Source organism: Mesoplodon mirus (assembly GCF_964341445.2).
Source record: "Mesoplodon mirus genome assembly, contig: HAP1_SCAFFOLD_371, whole genome shotgun sequence".
Taxonomy (NCBI): domain Eukaryota; kingdom Metazoa; phylum Chordata; class Mammalia; order Artiodactyla; family Ziphiidae; genus Mesoplodon; species Mesoplodon mirus.
This window is the reverse complement of record NW_028295578.1, coordinates 568,732-590,000: the sequence shown is the minus strand read 5'-3', so window position 1 is coordinate 590,000 and position 21,269 is coordinate 568,732. Positions and strand designations below refer to the sequence as shown.

Genomic DNA, 21,269 nt, shown 5'->3' with positions numbered 1-21,269 from the left:
TCCTCACCCTCTTCACCCTGTAAGAACTATCTGCACCCAGACAAAGAGGAAAGGGGCATGAAAATATACTACATGCAAGTACAAGTGAACAAGGGTGTCGCTGTCTCCTGGAAGACAAAGAAACCCTTGGAGTTGCCTGAAAAGCAGCTGAGGATAGAAGAAGTGACCCTTCCTGAGGATGTGTGCGCAGTAGCCACTGACCCCTCTTCTGATGTGTCCACCGAAAGCCTCCTGTCTGACAGTGAGCCCACTGGGGAGGAGAAAGAGTATGAGGAAAGGGCAGAGCCAGGCAGCCCATCAGGGTCACCTGCCGTCGAGGAGAGACCCAGCGCCAAGACAGCGGACTGGATGCTGACCATGGAGACCGGCTTCAGGTGCATGGCCTGCTGCCGGGTCTTCCCCACCTTGGAGATCCTCCAGCAGCACGTGAAGGGCGGCGTCCTGCAGGGCTTCAGCTGCCGTGCCTTTCATCTCACCATGGCCCAGCGGATGGGCAATGTGGAATCCGAGAGCACCCCTGAGGAAGAGGACGAGGAGGAGGAGGAGGAGAACGAGGAGGAGGAGGAGGAGGAGGAGGAGAAGGAGGTAGAGAAGCAAGAAGAAAAGGAGAATGAGGGAGAGCAGCCCACGGGGGAAGGCCCCAGCCCAAAGAGACCCCGCAGGCAGGGTCTTTTCTCTCCTTTGAGTTCCAAACAGCAACTGAGATTCATGGGACAGAAGATCCTGGAAGACAGTGTGGCCGTCCCTTGGAAGAGGTAAGGCTTGAGGCTGGCAGTCTTCTGAGCCTATGTCACGAGGGCCCAGAGGAGTCTAAGGGAAGGGGCCGCACACATGTGCTGGTTGACCTAATGGCTCTGCAGTTGCATCAAATGGGACACACCCAGCACTAAGAAAGGCATTGACCTCTGTTGACGTAAACAAGAAGGTGGAGCCTTTTCCTAGGAGTTTTCTCAGGGTCTGCACGATGGACCTCAACTCTTAGAGGACGTACTGCCAGCAGCTCCTTCTCGGCAGAGAGAGCCAGGAGTGGTCTCAAGAGAGGACAGGGGCCCTTGCAGGACCAGAACTTTGAGGTCTGAGAGCCTTGGGCCTGAGCCGAGATCTCACCCGGACCACTGGACCTAGCCTTCTGTGACAAAGGGGAATATGAAAGAGAGTCACGTGGAAATGAGGTCCCCCGAGATATGGAAATGTTCCAGAACCTTCGTTGCGTGGTAGTTGATCTGGAGCCAAGCTCACTGTGGTGTGTGTGGCTCTGAGCATTAAGGCAATGCTGGAGGGTAACCCTGACCAGCAGAGCTTGGAGTGCTTCTTGTCTCTTCCTGTTCTACCTCATTTGTTTTATCCCTTCCAGGGAGAAGAAAGGACCCTCGGGAGAGTAGCAGACAGAATGCCGTGGTCTGAAGGAGGATGAAGGGACCGGCACTCAGTCTAATATCATATGACAATAGAAGCGTCCTATGCAATAAAGGGCATTTTCCAAACCTTTCCTGGAGCTTTTATTTAATGACATTTTTCTATCTATGCATCTATCTGTCATCTACATCTGTATCTTTCAAGGTTTGTGAACAAGCTTTCACATAAGCACTAGAGACGTCCGCCAGCATTTTCCAGAAGAGGCCTGCAAATTGCTGGGGACTCCTCACAAATAGGGAACGGCCACAACCCCTGCCACACAGACTATGCGCGTGGCCCTCCTGACGTACTCCCACTCTGTCTCTGAATTTCCCAACGTCTGAGATGAGGGTGCTGACTGGAGGCAATGATCACGTGCAGGCTGAATCTTCTCCAGATTCTGATTCTCTTCCTGGGCATATCGTCCTTAAGCACAGTCTCCATGTCCCTGGCCACACTGATCTCTCTCCTTCAGTCGTTCCCTCCCTCCCTCTCCTGCCTTCCAGTGCAGAGAATACTTTTTTGCATTTGAGACGACATTTATTTTTGGTTCACAGAATTCTCACCTGTTCTACTGTGGCCTCCGTTGTGAACATTCCAAAGCTGAGACTTTTCTGTTTTTCTCCCTCATTTCTGCTGAGTCTTTACCTTCCTAATGCAGTGAACTCACAGTGCCTAGCTGACTGGATGGGGAAAAAAATCCAGGGAGCAAAGAGAAATAATAAAAGAATATATCAGTTAATTTTTCATAGTGTTATCCAACTACATATTTTTAAAATTTTGGAATAATATTAGGAATCTTCTCTTTATAAAAAACTGAATTATCGGGCTTCCCTGGTGGAGCAGTGGTTAAGAATATGCCTGCGAATGCAGGGGTCATGGGTTCGAGCCCTGGTCTGGGAAGATCCCACGTGCCACGGAGTAACTAAGCCCGCGTGCCACAACTACTGAGCCTGCGCTCTAGAGCCCGTGTGCCACATCAACCGAGCCCACGTGCCACAACTACGGAAGCCTGCGTGCCTAGAGACCATGCTCCGCAACAAGAGAAGCCACTGCAATGAGAAGCCCGTGCACCACAGCCAAGAGGAGCCCCCGCTCACTGCAACTAGAGAACGCCCGCTAGCAGCAACAAAGACCCAATGCAGCCCCAAATAAATTAATTAATTTTTAAAAATTGAATTAGTTTCAAGGGTACAATGTATAAAAGTACAATAAAAGCCCCCCTTCATAACCCCCCAACCCCACTCTCAAGATGGAATCGATATGCTGTGATACAATTTATAGTCGTAGTACTACTCCTCCTCCCACCACATCCGAAATCCTCTGAGCCAGGTGCAGCAGCTTCCTTTCACAATGCTAGGACCCGCCACAAGACACATGATAATCCCTTTGGACATTTCAAGGAGCGGCACCAAGGGAACAGTACCGGGGAAATGCCACTGACAGCTCAGAATATCCATGGCATTTCTAGAGCCTCGGCACTGCTCTCGCTCTGGGAATGAAGGTCCAAAAAGCACATCGGAGAATGTTCATAGTTGTAAACAAGCTCCACCTTTGAAACACAATCTACATAGAACCACATATACAAGCCTGCACGATGGATGAAGCCAAGGTCTCCTCCATGATTTCCCTTCTGACCACCTTATTGTCTCCTCAACCATAAAAGGTGAACTTGAAACTCAGGACCTTGCCTTGTCACCAGAAACATCCAAGCTTGGATCAGTCTTTCTAAGACCAGATACTTGCTCTCTGAACTATTAGAGACTTGTCACATACACACAGGTAGAACAGGATTATTTCTATCTACCTGGGGACCTGGAGTCTTTCACATTGATCCTGTTAAAACTCTCACAACAGCAAAACTTTACCTACAAAGGGTTCAAGCTATGACACTCCCAACTTCCACAAACCTCCTCAGCTCTTGTGAGTCACATGCAGCCAATTCCAGGAATTGGAAACATGGTTGTGAGGATGAAACTGACTTTGGGGCTCCCCTTGGATATGGTCTTCCAGACTTACCAAAAGGCCATCAAGAGGAAGGTTTACCCCACCTCAGGGAAACCCGAGGCAGTACTTGCAGTCAAGGGCTGGCCATGGCTTCTGAGCTACATCCAAAAAGAATTTCATACTGTACCTGGATCTGCTGAAGCCATTTCTGACTGTCCGAGAGCCAGCATGTACCGTTCCTCAACTGCCTCCATTGTGGATCATCAGTAGGGCTGTCAGATTTAGGACATAAAAATACAGGATACCCAGTTAAACTTGAACTTCACATGAATAATAAGTCATTATTTTTAGTATAAGTAGATCCTATGAACTATTTGGGGCATACTTATCTTCAAAATGTACTCGTTGTTTTTCAAACATTCATATTTAACTAAACAGTCTATATTTTATCTGTCAACCCTACTCAGCAGAAATGATGGAGGCTCATAGAGATCCAGGAGACGCCTCAGCGCCTCCTCAGCTTTTATTTCTACGTCCTGGACAGCGAGCACGAACCTTCCACTCCCAGTCAGTGGCTAGAATGGAGGATATTCTCTGTTTTAGAGCTTTTTCTACTTGTCATTGTTATTATCTTCCTTATGTTAAAGAGATGTTTATTTTTTCCCAATCTTAATAGCTCATCCAAAAGTATTTCAAAGTTCATTAGAGAAGGGAAAAACAATATGGTTCTGAAAAGTGAAGGAAACCGCCTGGTGTTTAGTAAAGAAGTAGTAGGGAGACTGAAAAAGCCAAACTTAATAAGCAGATCTCTCCAAGGGTATTTTCAGAGCTTGATACCCTCCCACACACTGAAAATATTATTACATCAAGAATGTAGAACTGCTAACCAAATGTAAGGCTCCCATATGATTCTATCAAACTGAGGATGCTTCTTTACTAAGCAGTGAGCACACTTGCTGTCCCAGGGACCTTGGCAGTTGCAACGTAGGGCTCTTCCCTTTGGGATGGAAACAGCAAATTTTCCTGTGGTCTACACGCTGGCCCCAAAAATACTACACTCCCAATACTTGTCAACTTTAAGTATTTTTCTACATATCTCCATTTTTCTGTTACTATTTGGACTACATCCTAGACTTGACACTACATAAATTGCATTCAAGAAGCTATTTTTAAAAGTTGGTAGGAAACCTTAAATCTATGGCTTGCAGTCCCTGGCTTACTTTCATCTAGGTGTATAAGGGTTTTCAAAAGTAGTCAGGTTAGTTACCCTGTATCACAGCCCCACGCTTGTGTCACAGATATAAAAATGGAACATGATATTTAAGGTTTTAGTTGCCAAATCATCAAGCCTCCCAGACAGAGGCAATAGAGCAAAATGATTACAGAGGCATGGATTTTGATTTGCTCCAGCGTCTTGGGCAAGTCACTTGGCCTCTGTATTTATTTGTACTTATCTGCACTTATCTGTCACTTGGGGGTCATAATTGTACCTGGTCCATGGGTACGCTGTACAAATGATCTGTAAAGTAGTTACAAGAAACCGACACAGAGTAAGCACTCCACAGACATTGGCTATTAGCTATTGGAAATATTTCTCCGTGAAACAGATGACATTATCCGTGGATGACTCGGTGGGAGACAGTGAATCACAGAATCACAGCATGTTGAAAGTGACCTAGTTCACACTCTAATGTGAAAAGAAGAAAAGTGTGCATGGGTAGAAAATGTCTGAAACTTTACACAACAAAGAGTTCATCATGTTAACTTGGAGGATTAGAATAAATCAGGAAAGGAGGAAAGAAAAACTTGAGTGTCATTCAATTTCTCTATCATTTGTGTTTCTACACTGAGACTCTGAATACACTGGAAGTGCAATTTTTTTAATGTGGCGGGATAAAGGTTTTCAAGTTTTCCTGATCCATCCGTATTATTATCTCAGAATTGCTGGCATTTCTTGCCATCTTTGGATCTACACCCATGTGAGTCAGTGGGCCATTCTGGACGGAGGAGATAATAGAGCAGAAGTGAAGTGAGAGAAAAGGAGAGACAAGATTTTCTCTTTTCTCTTCAAAGAGGAAAGGTCTTTGGAATGGGAACAACTCACAACCAAACTTTGGGGAAAGGATGTGATGGAAAATGAGACAAACATCCTACCCCTGTGATGAGAAGGATTCCCTGGGCTGGATGGAGGGAGGTCACAGGTGGCTGGACAAGGAAACCAACTAGGGAGAAACACACACAAGTGCAGAGCAAACACCCTGAGGCCACTCAGCCTGACTCCATGCAAACATGTGTCCAGCAGACAGCCCTTCACCTGTGGCTCCCCAGCAAGACAGGTACCTCGGGGGTGCCAACTCATTCTGAGTCCATTATGCCTGGCCATTCATAAACCGCTGTCTAACGTGTGAGGAATAAACTCTCAATGTTTATGAGGAAATTGCGGAAGGAGATTGAAAGGTTACTTAAACGAAAAAAAAAAAAGAAGTTCAGGAAGGCAAGATGGTAGAGAGACAAGAAAAAGACCTTAAAAGATAGAAAGGATTTGCCAAAGAAGAGAAAGAAAAAGAAATGATTCCGAATGGGTTAACCTGCAGCTAGGAAGTTAAGGAAGATTATTGATGGGTGAAGACTATGGAATAAAGTGAATAAAATTTCTCAGAAGTTGCTGAGAATATGGTAAGCAGCATGATTATCAAATTATGAATTGGCTGCAATGGCATTCTAGGGGGACACTAGGAAGGGGAAGCAAACGTTCCTGAGATGACAGTGGCAGGTGGAAAGTTGTTTCAGGGGAAGATCAGTCTTGCAGAGGGTGTATCAGAGGAGGGCAAGTGTGAGCAAGCAAGGAAATACTAAGTGTATACGGTTCCTTCACTGAGTGCACCCAGCCCCGCGGTCAGCCTTGAGAACAAGCAGGACTTCAGGTACTGGAGCTACATTTCAGTCATCAAGACTTGAGAAGACACCCTTAACTCAGGTCTTCTCTTCAAACTCCATCTTTCCTTCTTGACCTTCATTTGGCCTCTTCCCTTACCCTCCAGCTGTGGACTGAGGCCACAGAGCAAGATGGGTCACTAGTGTCCTCCATCCCCTGGCGACTGTGGTTCACATCAGTGGAGTACCAAAGGCAAGAACCAAGTAACAGACACAAGAGTGTATGAAGAAGAAGAGATTCTGATAAGGCTTTCTGTGACAGTGTGGGCCAAGTCGGCTCTATATGGCTGGTATCACGTGAATTATGAGCAGCCTTAGGGGAGAAGTTCTCAGAAGGCAGAGCCTGGCTCTCGAGAGGCTCTGCGTGCTCACAGCCCACTCCAAGACCTCAGTTACAGCTTCGGCCCCCAATATCTCTCCCTCTGCCTGCTCACAGTTTTTGAAGTCTTCTTTCCTCCACATTTCTCTTGAGAGGTGGAGGAGCAAGATGAGCTTCAGGCCAGCTCAGACTCCCCTGGGATCCCAGCAGGATGCCTATCATTAACCTCCCACCTTCTAGGAAGCTCCTAAGATCTTCACATTTGGGGCAGTTCTCATTTCAGCTGTGCTTCAAATTGCTGGCTGGAGACGGCCTGTTGGAAGGTGGCTAAAAGCAAGTAGCAATCCTTCGGGCAGCCTGGCCCTTCTCGACTGTCAGACATCTTCAGGGATATTCTAGGAAATGTTGTTTGTTCTAGAGAAGGGAGGGAAACAATCCAATTGTCCAATAATGCTTGAATGGAATATAAATGATGCTATATGCATGTGATCACATAATATCAAACAGTCAAAAATCAAAGACCTAGATCTATATGGATTCACGTGGATAAATCTTGAAAACATAATATTGATTGAAAGAAAATAAGATAAACAATGTTAGATTGTGATAACAGGTATGTAAGTGTTTAAATATTTAAATCAATTCAACATATTGCTTCTATATATAGAGATGCAAGAAAATAAACTTTATCCAAAGAACACATTATTTACATTTAATATGCTCATTTATCTAGGAGACCCAAAAGAACCCACAGATAAACTAGCAGGAACTAATAAGACGGTTCAACAAGGCACACACATACAAGATCAATAAATTTTAAAAGTCAATCAGGCTCCTCTACACTGGCGATAACAAATTAGAAACTATAAAAGAAAATAAGAAAAAAAGAAGATCTAAAAATTGTCACAAGAGCCGTATAAATTATTTAGAGCTAAGCATACGTAGAAGGCAATATAACTAACAAACTGAGTACGAACAGTTAAACTCCGCCCAACCCAAGGTTAGGAAAAGACTGTTGTTACTTTATGAGAACAGACCCTCTTCTTAAGGAGCAGATCAGTAAGTGAGAGTGAATCAAAGAAACACAGCATTTGAAAAGTCAGCTAGTCCAAGCCTCTTGATCGCACATACAGAAGCTGAAGCCCAGATAGGTTGAGTTACTTGCTAAAGGGCCCAATGTCCTGACTCAAGGACTAGCATTTTTCACTCAGTCGCAAGACACAATCAAATGCAGTACCTTGGAAAGAGATGGGGAAAAAATGAAGAAATCAATTATATAGTTCCTCATCTTTAAGTACAGAAATAGCCGTGACAAAATTACACGTATTGAGGGAAAATTGAAGTGCAGAGTTTAAAATGTCAATAATCCACAGGGAAACTGGAGACCATTTAAAACATTCATATTAAATCTCTCTAGAAAAGACATTAAAAGATCTCCAATCAAAATGTGAATTTTATAATAGACATGGTATGATACAATTTATAATAGATATGGTAGGAACCTTTCCCTTTCACGGGAAAGCTTCGGCTGGGAAAAAGGAATTGTTCTTGAAAATGGGGCCTGTGCTATTGCAGACACTGTGCTCAACCTAGGTCCACCGAATGCTCTGATGTCATCACTGAGGTCACAGAATTCCACTGTGAGCCTGGCAACCTTGCAAACATAACAGCCCTGGTGAGCACTAGGCACTACTGCTGGTTCACCAAGTGGTACAAGTTTTTCAGCCATTTAGGAGACTTGACTATTTTTGTTTGTATTGAATCATTTCAACGGATTGCCCAAGAGCCAAGAAGGGCCAACCTGTAGGGAAGAGGAGGAGTTGGACATCTCTTGAGGCATCTTCTAAGGGAGACTTCTAGTTGGTACGATGGAACGGCGACAAAAGAGGAAACATCTGGAAGATGAAGAGTCCCAGGAAACTGCCGAGAACGGAGGAGGTATGTGGGGGGCAACTTGTCTGGGGCACATGGGTTTCTGCCAAACTGAAGCTTCTCTAGGAAGCGGGGGACTGAGAACGTGTCACCTGTGAAGCAGGGAGCGAGAGACCTTGTCTCACTGATGCTGCCGTATCTATCCGGAGGGTCCCTGTGGTGTGAGACGGCACAGAACGGCCAGATGCCCCCTGGGAGATGGGAGGTCAGCTCCGCTGGTCTGAGGACTCTCTCCTGGGGCAGCCGGGCCTGGAGCTTTGTCGGACTCACAGCAGGCTGCATCCTGCTTGCACAGACCTAGAGGTGCAGCTTTTCTCAGTCCCCGATTTCTCTCTTATGCTCTTGGATCTTTCCTAGGGGTCATGAGGTGGGGGATGTGAAGGATGCAAGGATGCTGAGAGAGACCCATGAGTTGCTTGGCCTCTTTTACCAAAGTGGAAAGAGAAGCCCCATGAGTTGAAGGCCCTGTTGAAAAATATCTTGACAAGTGGAATGCACTTTGAAAGAAGATTGTTTGTCTAGGGATGGTGTCATATTGAAAGCAAGGAGGTTATATTCCTTCAACAGGAAGAATTTCCCAAAGGAGATCAAGGGAAGGGAAGGGTTTTCCAGAGACTGAGACCGCGTGAGCGGGGGTGAGAAATGGCCTCAGGGTCCTGCGGGGAGCTCTGAGAGCCACGGGCCACGTGGTGCCTGCGTGCATTAAATGTAGGCGAGTAGCTTGCCCTGGGAGAGGGGTGGTCACCCCAGAGCTCCAGCTAGAGGCCTCTGCCCCAGATTAGAGCCCAGTAGCTCCTACCAGGCCCAGGGCCCTGGAGACTGTAGGATGGGCCCTGGGAATGGAGCTCTAGACAGCAGGCAGATTTCCAGGCAGTGGCTGGGACAGGCTGGGGAAGGCAATGACTGCCCCTGACCATTCAGAATATTTTGCCCTATGTTCCTGTGTGTGTGTGTGTGTGTGTGTGTGTGAGTGTGTGTGTGTGTGTGTGTGTGTGTGTGTGTGTGGTAGTGCAGAGAAGAGCGAGATGAATGGGGGTAGAGTGCTTACCAGATATAAAGTCTGCGTGGTAAAGTTCTTGTCACCCTGCCTGGACCTGGCTGACACTCGGTGTACGTAAGAGTGTATACAGAATTCTTGTTAGGGGTGTTTTATGAGACAGTAACTCATACACCCATGTACACTCTGATGCAGCAAAAATATCACACACCCCACATATAACTTCCTTAGTAAACCACACACAGCACATGGAGGTATATACACGCATCCCTCCTATACTACGTTCTCATACAACCCACCTGTATCACAATCCTCTCCTCCAACACCAAACGCTGGAGATGAGATATGTATATAGACACACACACTATATATATAGGACACACACACACACACACACACACTATATACATGTATCTCCTCAACTCTTGCACAAACACAACTAACTTCAGCCATCTCTAAATACCTCTATAAGAACCAGTCACGTGTCATACACACCACACTTATAACACATTCTTGAGTAATGCCAGACCCGCTTTGTACAAACCACAGTAAACCACAGTCTCAGTAACCCATGTCAGGATTGCCAGAGAAAATATGGGCTATCCAGTTCAATTTGAATTCCAGATAAACAACAAGTAATTTTTCAGTATCCGTATGTCCCACATATTGTATGGGCTATACTTACACTAAAACTAAGTCAGGCCAAATACTGCATGGGAATACTTACACTAAAAGATTATTCTGGGTTTATCTGAAACTGAAATTTAACTGGGTGCCTTGTATTCTTGTTCGCTAAGTCTGGCAACCCTTATATACTTACCACCAGCTGATGTATTATATATTTATTGTAGTTTTGTTTAGTGTGTGTCTTCCCCTACTAGAATGTGCAGCGTTACCAAAGACTACAACAATGGAAGAGTGCCGGATACACAGGAGTAGCTGCTTACTGAATCTTGGTGAATGAATGAATGAACACACACCATAAATACAAGCCACACCATGTAATGAGGAAACGTTACATGTCCCAGAATTCCTGACTTGTGAACAGAAACCATGCACACAAAGGCCACAGACACAGATAGACACGTCTGCACTGTGCTCCCCATGCCAACCCCACACTTACCACAGACTTAACTGATACACATCACTCACTCTTCCCACACACTCACAGTCACCACCGAGGCCTACATTACCAACTAGACAGTGAGAGAATAAGTATTGATTGGAATTAAATCCTGGAGGATCCACTGGGAACCACACTCTCAACTGTGTGTATTCACTGCACCTGACACGTGTCACACACTCAGTAAATATTTGTGGACAGAGGACTGATGAACCCACCCTGAGCCTTTCATTCCTCCCTCAGGAATCTCGAAGTCACAAGAGGATCCCCCTCGGCTTGGATCCACTGTGGTGGCCCAAGGCTGCAGCCCAGGGGCAGGGGAGGTCTCCTCTGCCTCTAAATACTTCTTCTGTACTTCTACTCTGCGCAAGCTCGGCTACGCTGGTAAGGGCGTGGGGCTCCTCAGGTGACGGGGTGCTTGGCTGTGAAGCAGGAGGCACACAGATCCCAGGGAGGCTGAGAGGAAATCCAGGGTCATCAGAGGTGATGAGGGCTCTGTGGAGGAGCCTGGGCAGGATGGCTGAGCTGTTCCGAGGGCGTGGATGCCAGCTGAGTCTGGGGGTGTGTGTGTGAATACTGCTACTACCATGGTGGGGAAGTCAAGGAGCAGGGGCCGGAAAGGTCTGGGCTTGAGGTGGAGGGAAGAGGGACCAGATTAAGCATCTTCAGAGGAAAATGTAGGCTTTGTCTTTGCCTTTGCTTCCAGAGAAGGACAGAGTTCTGCATCATACACCTCCAGCCTGAGAGCAGGACCATCCAGCTCAGGTGCACACAGCTCACACATACACGCGCCCTCCAGGCACAGCCCTTCTCAGTGCACATCAACCCCAAGCACGTGCTCCACAGTACTCTCCTGCACCACAGCCCCATTCCACAAGGAATGCACCACCGATATTCCCAAACTCACACTCCTCATCGTACACGCATCCAGCCGCATCCCTCACATACTACAGCCCTCACCACCATACTCCACACCCCTGTATACAGACACCGCTCCAGTATACCCCCCCACGCACATGAAAAGCCCACAGATGACACCAGATACACCACTCCGTCCTACGGCCAACGGACACCAAGCTCACGACATTGCTATGTCGTGCCAATGTCCCTCTCTCGTCTACCACACCTGCTCCCTCAGCTTCCGGCATGGCCCATGCATGTTATTATGATTTTAATTTCCTTTTTCAGGAATCCGGAGATTTCATCGAGACACTGCCCAGCCTAGACCACCCCTAGCCCAGGATCAGGAAGAAGGAGAGACCGCTTCCCCATCACACTGTGTCTCCTCCTCACCCTCTTCACCCTGTAAGAACTATCTGCACCCAGACAAAGAGGAAAGGGGCATGAAAATATACTACATGCAAGTACAAGTGAACAAGGGTGTCGCTGTCTCCTGGAAGACAAAGAAACCCTTGGAGTTGCCTGAAAAGCAGCTGAGGATAGAAGAAGTGACCCTTCCTGAGGATGTGTGCGCAGTAGCCACTGACCCCTCTTCTGATGTGTCCACCGAAAGCCTCCTGTCTGACAGTGAGCCCACTGGGGAGGAGAAAGAGTATGAGGAAAGGGCAGAGCCAGGCAGCCCATCAGGGTCACCTGCCGTCGAGGAGAGACCCAGCGCCAAGACAGCGGACTGGATGCTGACCATGGAGACCGGCTTCAGGTGCATGGCCTGCTGCCGGGTCTTCCCCACCTTGGAGATCCTCCAGCAGCACGTGAAGGGCGGCGTCCTGCAGGGCTTCAGCTGCCGTGCCTTTCATCTCACCATGGCCCAGCGGATGGGCAATGTGGAATCCGAGAGCACCCCTGAGGAAGAGGACGAGGAGGAGGAGGAGGAGAACGAGGAGGAGGAGGAGGAGGAGGAGGAGAAGGAGGTAGAGAAGCAAGAAGAAAAGGAGAATGAGGGAGAGCAGCCCACGGGGGAAGGCCCCAGCCCAAAGAGACCCCGCAGGCAGGGTCTTTTCTCTCCTTTGAGTTCCAAACAGCAACTGAGATTCATGGGACAGAAGATCCTGGAAGACAGTGTGGCCGTCCCTTTGAAGAGGTAAGGCTTGAGGCTGGCAGTCTTCTGAGCCTATGTCACGAGGGCCCAGAGGAGTCTAAGGGAAGGGGCCGCACACATGTGCTGGTTTACCTAAAGGCTCTGCAGTTGCATCAAATGGGACACACCCAGCACTAAGAAAGGCATTGACCTCTGTTGACGTAAACAAGAAGGTGGAGCCTTTTCCTAGGAGTTTTCTCAGGGTCTGCACGATGGACCTCAACTCTTAGAGGACGTACTGCCAGCAGCTCCTTCTCGGCAGAGAGAGCCAGGAGTGGTCTCAAGAGAGGACAGGGGCCCTTGCAGGACCAGAACTTTGAGGTCTGAGAGCCTTGGGCCTGAGCCGAGATCTCACCCGGACCACTGGACCTAGCCTTCTGTGACAAAGGGGAATATGAAAGAGAGTCACGTGGAAATGAGGTCCCCCGAGATATGGAAATGTTCCAGAACCTTCGTTGCGTGGTAGTTGATCTGGAGCCAAGCTCACTGTGGTGTGTGTGGCTCTGAGCATTAAGGCAATGCTGGAGGGTAACCCTGACCAGCAGAGCTTGGAGTGCTTCTTGTCTCTTCCTGTTCTACCTCATTTGTTTTATCCCTTCCAGGGAGAAGAAAGGACCCTCGGGAGAGTAGCAGACAGAATGCCGTGGTCTGAAGGAGGATGAAGGGACCGGCACTCAGTCTAATATCATATGACAATAGAAGCGTCCTATGCAATAAAGGGCATTTTCCAAACCTTTCCTGGAGCTTTTATTTAAGGACATTTTTCTATCTATGCATCTATCTGTCATCTACATCTGTATCTTTCAAGGTTTGTGAACAAGCTTTCACATAAGCACTAGAGACGTCCGCCAGCATTTTCCAGAAGAGGCCTGCAAATTGCTGGGGACTCCTCACAAATAGGGAACGGCCACAACCCCTGCCACACAGACTATGTGCGTGGCCCTCCTGACGTACTCCCACTCTCTCTCTGAATTTCCCAACGTCTGAGATGAGGGTGCTGACTGGAGGCAATGATCACGTGCAGGCTGAATCTTCTCCAGATTCTGATTCTCTTCCTGGGCATATCGTCCTTAAGCACAGTCTCCATGTCCCTGGCCACACTGATCTCTCTCCTTCAGTCCTTCCCTCCCTCCCTCTCCTGCCTCCCAGTGCAGAGAATACTTTTTTGCATTTGAGACGACATTTATTTTTGGTTCACAGAATTCTCACCTGTTCTACTGTGGCCTCCGTTGTGAACATTCCAAAGCTGAGACTTTTCTGTTTTTCTCCCTCATTTCTGCTGAGTCTTTACCTTCCTAATGCAGTGAACTCACAGTGCCTAGCTGACTGGATGGGGAAAAAAATCCAGGGAGCAAAGAGAAATAATAAAAGAATATATCAGTTAATTTTTCATAGTGTTATCCAACTACATATTTTTAAAATTTTGGAATAATATTAGGAATCTTCTCTTTATAAAAAACTGAATTATCGGGCTTCCCTGGTGGAGCAGTGGTTAAGAATATGCCTGCGAATGCAGGGGTCATGGGTTCGAGCCCTGGTCTGGGAAGATCCCACGTGCCACGGAGTAACTAAGCCCGCGTGCCACAACTACTGAGCCTGCGCTCTAGAGCCCGTGTGCCACATCAACCGAGCCCACGTGCCACAACTACGGAAGCCTGCGTGCCTAGAGACCATGCTCCGCAACAAGAGAAGCCACTGCAATGAGAAGCCCGTGCACCACAGCCAAGAGGAGCCCCCGCTCACTGCAACTAGAGAACGCCCGCTAGCAGCAACAAAGACCCAATGCAGCCCCAAATAAATTAATTAATTTTTAAAAATTGAATTAGTTTCAAGGGTACAATGTATAAAAGTACAATAAAAGCCCCCCTTCATAACCCCCCAACCCCACTCTCAAGATGGAATCGATATGCTGTGATACAATTTATAGTCGTAGTACTACTCCTCCTCCCACCACATCCGAAATCCTCTGAGCCAGGTGCAGCAGCTTCCTTTCACAATGCTAGGACCCGCCACAAGACACATGATAATCCCTTTGGACATTTCAAGGAGCGGCACCAAGGGAACAGTACCGGGGAAATGCCACTGACAGCTCAGAATATCCATGGCATTTCTAGAGCCTCGGCACTGCTCTCGCTCTGGGAATGAAGGTCCAAAAAGCACATCGGAGAATGTTCATAGTTGTAAACAAGCTCCACCTTTGAAACACAATCTACATAGAACCACATATACAAGCCTGCACGATGGATGAAGCCAAGGTCTCCTCCATGATTTCCCTTCTGACCACCTTATTGTCTCCTCAACCATAAAAGGTGAACTTGAAACTCAGGACCTTGCCTTGTCACCAGAAACATCCAAGCTTGGATCAGTCTTTCTAAGACCAGATACTTGCTCTCTGAACTATTAGAGACTTGTCACATACACACAGGTAGAACAGGATTATTTCTATCTACCTGGGGACCTGGAGTCTTTCACATTGATCCTGTTAAAACTCTCACAACAGCAAAACTTTACCTACAAAGGGTTCAAGCTATGACACTCCCAACTTCCACAAACCTCCTCAGCTCTTGTGAGTCACATGCAGCCAATTCCAGGAATTGGAAACATGGTTGTGAGGATGAAACTGACTTTGGGGCTCCCCTTGGATATGGTCTTCCAGACTTACCAAAAGGCCATCAAGAGGAAGGTTTACCCCACCTCAGGGAAACCCGAGGCAGTACTTGCAGTCAAGGGCTGGCCATGGCTTCTGAGCTACATCCAAAAAGAATTTCATACTGTACCTGGATCTGCTGAAGCCATTTCTGACTGTCCGAGAGCCAGCATGTACCGTTCCTCAACTGCCTCCATTGTGGATCATCAGTAGGGCTGTCAGATTTAGGACATAAAAATACAGGATACCCAGTTAAACTTGAACTTCACATGAATAATAAGTCATTATTTTTAGTATAAGTAGATCCTATGAACTATTTGGGGCATACTTATCTTCAAAATGTACTCGTTGTTTTTCAAACATTCATATTTAACTAAACAGTCTATATTTTATCTGTCAACCCTACTCAGCAGAAATGATGGAGGCTCATAGAGATCCAGGAGACGCCTCAGCGCCTCCTCAGCTTTTATTTCTACGTCCTGGACAGCGAGCACGAACCTTCCACTCCCAGTCAGTGGCTAGAATGGAGGATATTCTCTGTTTTAGAGCTTTTTCTACTTGTCATTGTTATTATCTTCCTTATGTTAAAGAGATGTTTATTTTTTCCCAATCTTAATAGCTCATCCAAAAGTATTTCAAAGTTCATTAGAGAAGGGAAAAACAATATGGTTCTGAAAAGTGAAGGAAACCGCCTGGTGTTTAGTAAAGAAGTAGTAGGGAGACTGAAAAAGCCAAACTTAATAAGCAGATCTCTACAAGGGTATTTTCAGAGCTTGATACCCTCCCACACACTGAAAATATTATTACATCAAGAATGTAGAACTGCTAACCAAATGTAAGGCTCCCATATGATTCTATCAAACTGAGGATGCTTCTTTACTAAGCAGTGAGCACACTTGCTGTCCCAGGGACCTTGGCAGTTGCAACGTAGGGCTCTTCCCTTTGGGATGGAAACAGCAAATTTTCCTGTGGTCTACACGCTGGCCCCAAAAATACTACACTCCCAATACTTGTCAACTTTAAGTATTTTTCTACATATCTCCATTTTTCTGTTACTATTTGGACTACATCCTAGACTTGACACTACATAAATTGCATTCAAGAAGCTATTTTTAAAAGTTGGTAGGAAACCTTAAATCTATGGCTTGCAGTCCCTGGCTTACTTTCATCTAGGTGCATAAGGGTTTTCAAAAGTAGTCAGGTTAGTTACCCTGTATCACAGCCCCACGCTTGTGTCACAGATATAAAAATGGAACATGATATTTAAGGTTTTAGTTGCCAAATCATCAAGCCTCCCAGACAGAGGCAATAGAGCAAAATGATTACAGAGGCATGGATTTTGATTTGCTCCAGTGTCTTGGGCAAGTCACTTGGCCTCTGTATTTATTTGTACTTATCTGCACTTATCTGTCACTTGGGGGTCATAATTGTACCTGGTCCATGGGTACGCTGTACAAATGATCTGTAAAGTAGTTACAAGAAACCAACACAGATTAAGCACTCCACAGACATTGGCTATTAGCTATTGGAAATAGTTCTCCGTGAAACAGATGACTTTATCCGTGAATGACTCGGTGGGAGACAGTGAATCACAGAATCACAGCATGTTGAAAGTGACCTAGTTCACACTCTTATGTGAAAAGAAGAAAAGTGTGCATGGGTAGAAAATGTCTGAAACTTTACACAACAAAGAGTTCATCATGTTAACTTGGAGGATTAGAATAAATCAGGAAAGGAGGAAAGAAAAACTTGAGTGTAATTCAATTTCTCTATCATTTGTGTTTCTACACTGAGACTCTGAATACACTGGAAGTGCAATTTTTTTTAATGTGGCGGGATAAAGGTTTTCAAGTTTTCCTGATCCATCCGTATTATTATCTCAGAATTGCTGGCATTTCTTGCCATCTTTGGATCTACACCCATGTGAGTCAGTGGGCCATTCTGGACGGAGGAGATAATAGAGCAGAAGTGAAGTGAGAGAAAAGGAGAGACAAGATTTTCTCTTTTCTCTTCAAAGAGGAAAGGTCTTTGGAATGGGAACAACTCACAACCAAACTTTGGGGAAAGGATGTGATGGAAAATGAGACAAACATCCTACCCCTGTGATGAGAAGGATTCCCTGGGCTGGATGGAGGGAGGTCACAGGTGGCTGGACAAGGAAACCAACTAGGGAGAAACACACACAAGTGCAGAGCAAACACCCTGAGGCCACTCAGCCTGACTCCATGCAAACATGTGTCCAGCAGCCAGCCCTTCACCTGTGGCTCCCCAGCAAGACAGGTACCTCGGGGGTGCCAACTCATTCTGAGTCCATTATGCCTGGCCATTCATAAACCGCTGTCTAACGTGTGAGGAATAAACTCTCAATGTTTATGAGGAAATTGCGGAAGGAGATTGAAAGGTTACTTAAACGAAAAAAAAAAAAAGAAGTTCAGGAAGGCAAGATGGTAGAGAGACAAGAAAAAGACCTTAAAAGATAGAAAGGATTTGCCAAAGAAGAGAAAGCAAAAGAAATGATTCCGAATGGGTTAACCTGCAGCTAGGAAGTTAAGGAAGATTATTGATGGGTGAAGACTATGGAATAAAGGGAATAAAATTTCTCAGAAGTTGCTGAGAATATGGTAAGCAGCATGATTATCAAATTATGAATTGGCTGCAATGGCATTCTAGGGGGACTCTAGGAAGGTGAAGCAAATGTTCCTGAGATGACAGTAGCAGGTGGAAAGTTGTTTCAGGGGAAGATCAGTCTTGCAGAGGGTGTATCAGAGGAGGGCAAGTGTGAGCAAGCAAGGAAATACTAAGTGTATACGGTTCCTTCACTGAGTGCACCCAGCCCCGCGGTCAGCCTTGAGAACAAGCAGGACTTCAGGTACTGGAGCTACATTTCAGTCATCAAGACTTGAGAAGACACCCTTAACACAGGTCTTCTCTTCAAACTCCATCTTTCCTTCTTGACCTTCATTTGGCCTCTTCCCTTACCCTCCAGCTGTGGACTGAGGCCACAGAGCAAGATGGGTCACTAGTGTCCTCCATCCCCTGGCGACTGTGGTTCACATCAGTGGAGTACCAAAGGCAAGAACCAAGTAACAGACACAAGAGTGTATGAAGAAGAAGAGATTCTGATAAGGCTTTCTGTGACAGTGTGGGCCAAGTCGGCTCTATATGGCTGGTATCACGTGAATTATGAGCAGCCTTAGGGGAGAAGTTCTCAGAAGGCAGAGCCTGGCTCTCGAGAGGCTCTGCGTGCTCACAGCCCACTCCAAGACCTCAGTTACAGCTTCGGCCCCCAATATCTCTCCCTCTGCCTGCTCACAGTTTTTGAAGTCTTCTTTCCTCCACATTTCTCTTGAGAGGTGGAGGAGGAAGATGAGCTTCAGGCCAGCTCAGACTCCCCTGGGATCCCAGCAGGATGCCTATCATTAACCTCCCACCTTCTAGGAAGCTCCTAAGATCTTCACATTTGGGGCAGTTCTCATTTCAGCTGTGCTTCAAATTGCTGGCTGGAGACGGCCTGTTGGAAGGTGGCTAAAAGCAAGTAGCAATCCTTCGGGCAGCCTGGCCCTTCTCGACTGTCAGACATCTTCAGGGATATTCTAGGAAATGTTGTTTATTCTAGAGAAGGGAGGGAAACAATTCAATTGTCCAATAATGCTTGAATGGAATATAAATGATGCTATATGCATGTGATCACATAATATCAAACAGTCAAAAATCAAAGACCTAGATCTATATGGATTCACGTGGATAAATCTTGAAAACATAATATTGATTGAAAGAAAATAAGATAAAGAATGTTAGATTGTGATAACAGGTATGTAAGTGTTAAAATATTTAAATCAATTCAACATATTGCTTCTATATATAGAGATGCAAGAAAATAAACGTTATCCAAAGAACACATTATTTACATTTAATATGCTCATTTATCTAGGAGACCCAAAAGAACCCACAGATAAACTAGCAGGAACTAATAAGACGGTTCAACAAGGCACACACATACAAGATCAATAAATTTTAAAAGTCAATCAGGCTCCTCTACACTGGCGATAACAAATTACAAACTATAAAAGAAAATAAGAAAAAAAGAAGATCTAAAAATTGTCACAAGAGCCGTATAAATTATTTAGAGCTAAGCATACGTAGAAGGCAATATAACTAACAAACTGAGTACGAACAGTTAAACTCCGCCCAACCCAAGGTTAGGAAAAGACTGTTGTTACTTTATGAGAACAGACCCTCTTCTTAAGGAGCAGATCAGTAAGTGAGAGTGAATCAAAGAAACACAGCATTTGAAAAGTCAGCTAGTCCAAGCCTCTTGATCGCACATACAGAAGCTGAAGCCCAGATAGGTTGAGTTACTTGCTAAAGGGCCCAATGTCCTGACTCAAGGACTAGCATTTTTCACTCAGTCACAAGACACAATCAAATGCAGTACCTTGGAAAGAGATGGGGAAAAAATGAAGAAATCAATTATATAGTTCCTCATCTTTAAGTACAGAAATAGCCGTGACAAAATTACACGTATTGAGGGAAAATTGAAGTGCAGAGTTTAAAATGTCAATAATCCACAGGGAAACTGGAGACCATTTAAAACATTCATATTAAATCTCTCTAGAAAAGACATTAAAAGATCTCCAATCAAAATGTGAATTTTATAATAGACATGGTATGATACAATTTATAATAGATATGGTAGGAACCTTTCCCTTTCACGGGAAAGCTTCGGCTGGGAAAAAGGAATTGTTCTTGAAAATGGGGCCTGTGCTATTGCAGACACTGTGCTCAACCTAGGTCCACCGAATGCTCTGATGTCATCACTGAGGTCACAGAATTCCACTGTGAGCCTGGCAACCTTGCAAACATAACAGCCCTGGTGAGCACTAGGCACTACTGCTGGTTCACCAAGTGGTACAAGTTTTTCAGCCATTTAGGAGACTTGACTATTTTTGTTTGTATTGAATCATTTCAACGGATTGCCCAAGAGCCAAGAAGGGCCAACCTGTAGGGAAGAGGAGGAGTTGGACATCTCTTGAGGCATCTTCTAAGGGAGACTTCTAGTTGGTACGATGGAACGGCGACAAAAGAGGAAACATCTGGAAGATGAAGAGTCCCAGGAAACTGCCGAGAACGGAGGAGGTATGTGGGGGGCAACTTGTCTGGGGCACATGGGTTTCTGCCAAACTGAACCTTCTCTAGGAAGCGGGGGACTGAGAATGTGTCACCTGTGAAGCAGGGAGCGAGAGACCTTGTCTCACTGATGCTGCCGTATCTATCCGGAGGGTCCCTGTGGTGTGAGACGGCACAGAACGGCCAGATGCCCCCTGGGAGATGGGAGGTCAGCTCCGCTGGTCTGAGGACTCTCTCCTGGGGCAGCCGGGCCTGGAGCTTTGTCGGACTCACAGCAGGCTGCATCCTGCTTGCACAGACCTAGAGGTGCAGCTTTTCTCAGTCCCCGATTTCTCTCTTATGCTCTTGGATCTTTCCTAGGGGTCATGAGGTGGGGGATGTGAAGGATGCAAGGATGCTGAGAGAGACCCATGAGTTGCTTGGCCTCTTTTACAAAAGTGGAAAGAGAAGCCCCATGAGTTGAAGGCCCTGTTGAAAAATATCTTGACAAGTGGAATGTACTTTGAAAGAAGATTGTTTGTCTAGGGATGGTGTCATATTGAAAGCAAGGAGGTTTTATTCTTTCAACAGGAAGAATTTCCCAAAGGAGATCAAGGGAAGGGAAGGGTTTTCCAGAGACTGAGACCGCGTGAGCGGGGGTGAGAAATGGCCTCAGTGTCCTGTGGGGAGCTCTGAGAGCCACGGGCCACGTGGTGCCTGCGTGCATTAAATGGAGGCGAGTAGCTTGCCCTGGGAGAGGGGTGGTCACCCCAGAGCTCCAGCTAGAGGCCTCTGCCCCAGATTAGAGCCCAGTAGCTCCTACCAGGCCCA

The 21,269-nt window shown here is 46.2% G+C and overlaps 1 protein-coding gene across 1 annotated transcript in view; it reads left to right on the top strand.

Moving 5' to 3' along the window:
• The window catches only part of LOC309797361 (protein FAM170A-like), a gene marked incomplete at both ends in the record, with an annotated part of 45,399 nt that overhangs the window by 3,472 nt on the left and 20,658 nt on the right, over window positions 1–21,269 (top strand). Inside the window, one exon of the mRNA XM_082645944.1 lies at window positions 1–585. This exon is cut by the window's left edge and continues 98 nt beyond it. Coding sequence (XP_082502070.1) covers window positions 1–585 — 585 coding nt within the window. The remainder of the gene's footprint in view (window positions 586–21,269) is intronic.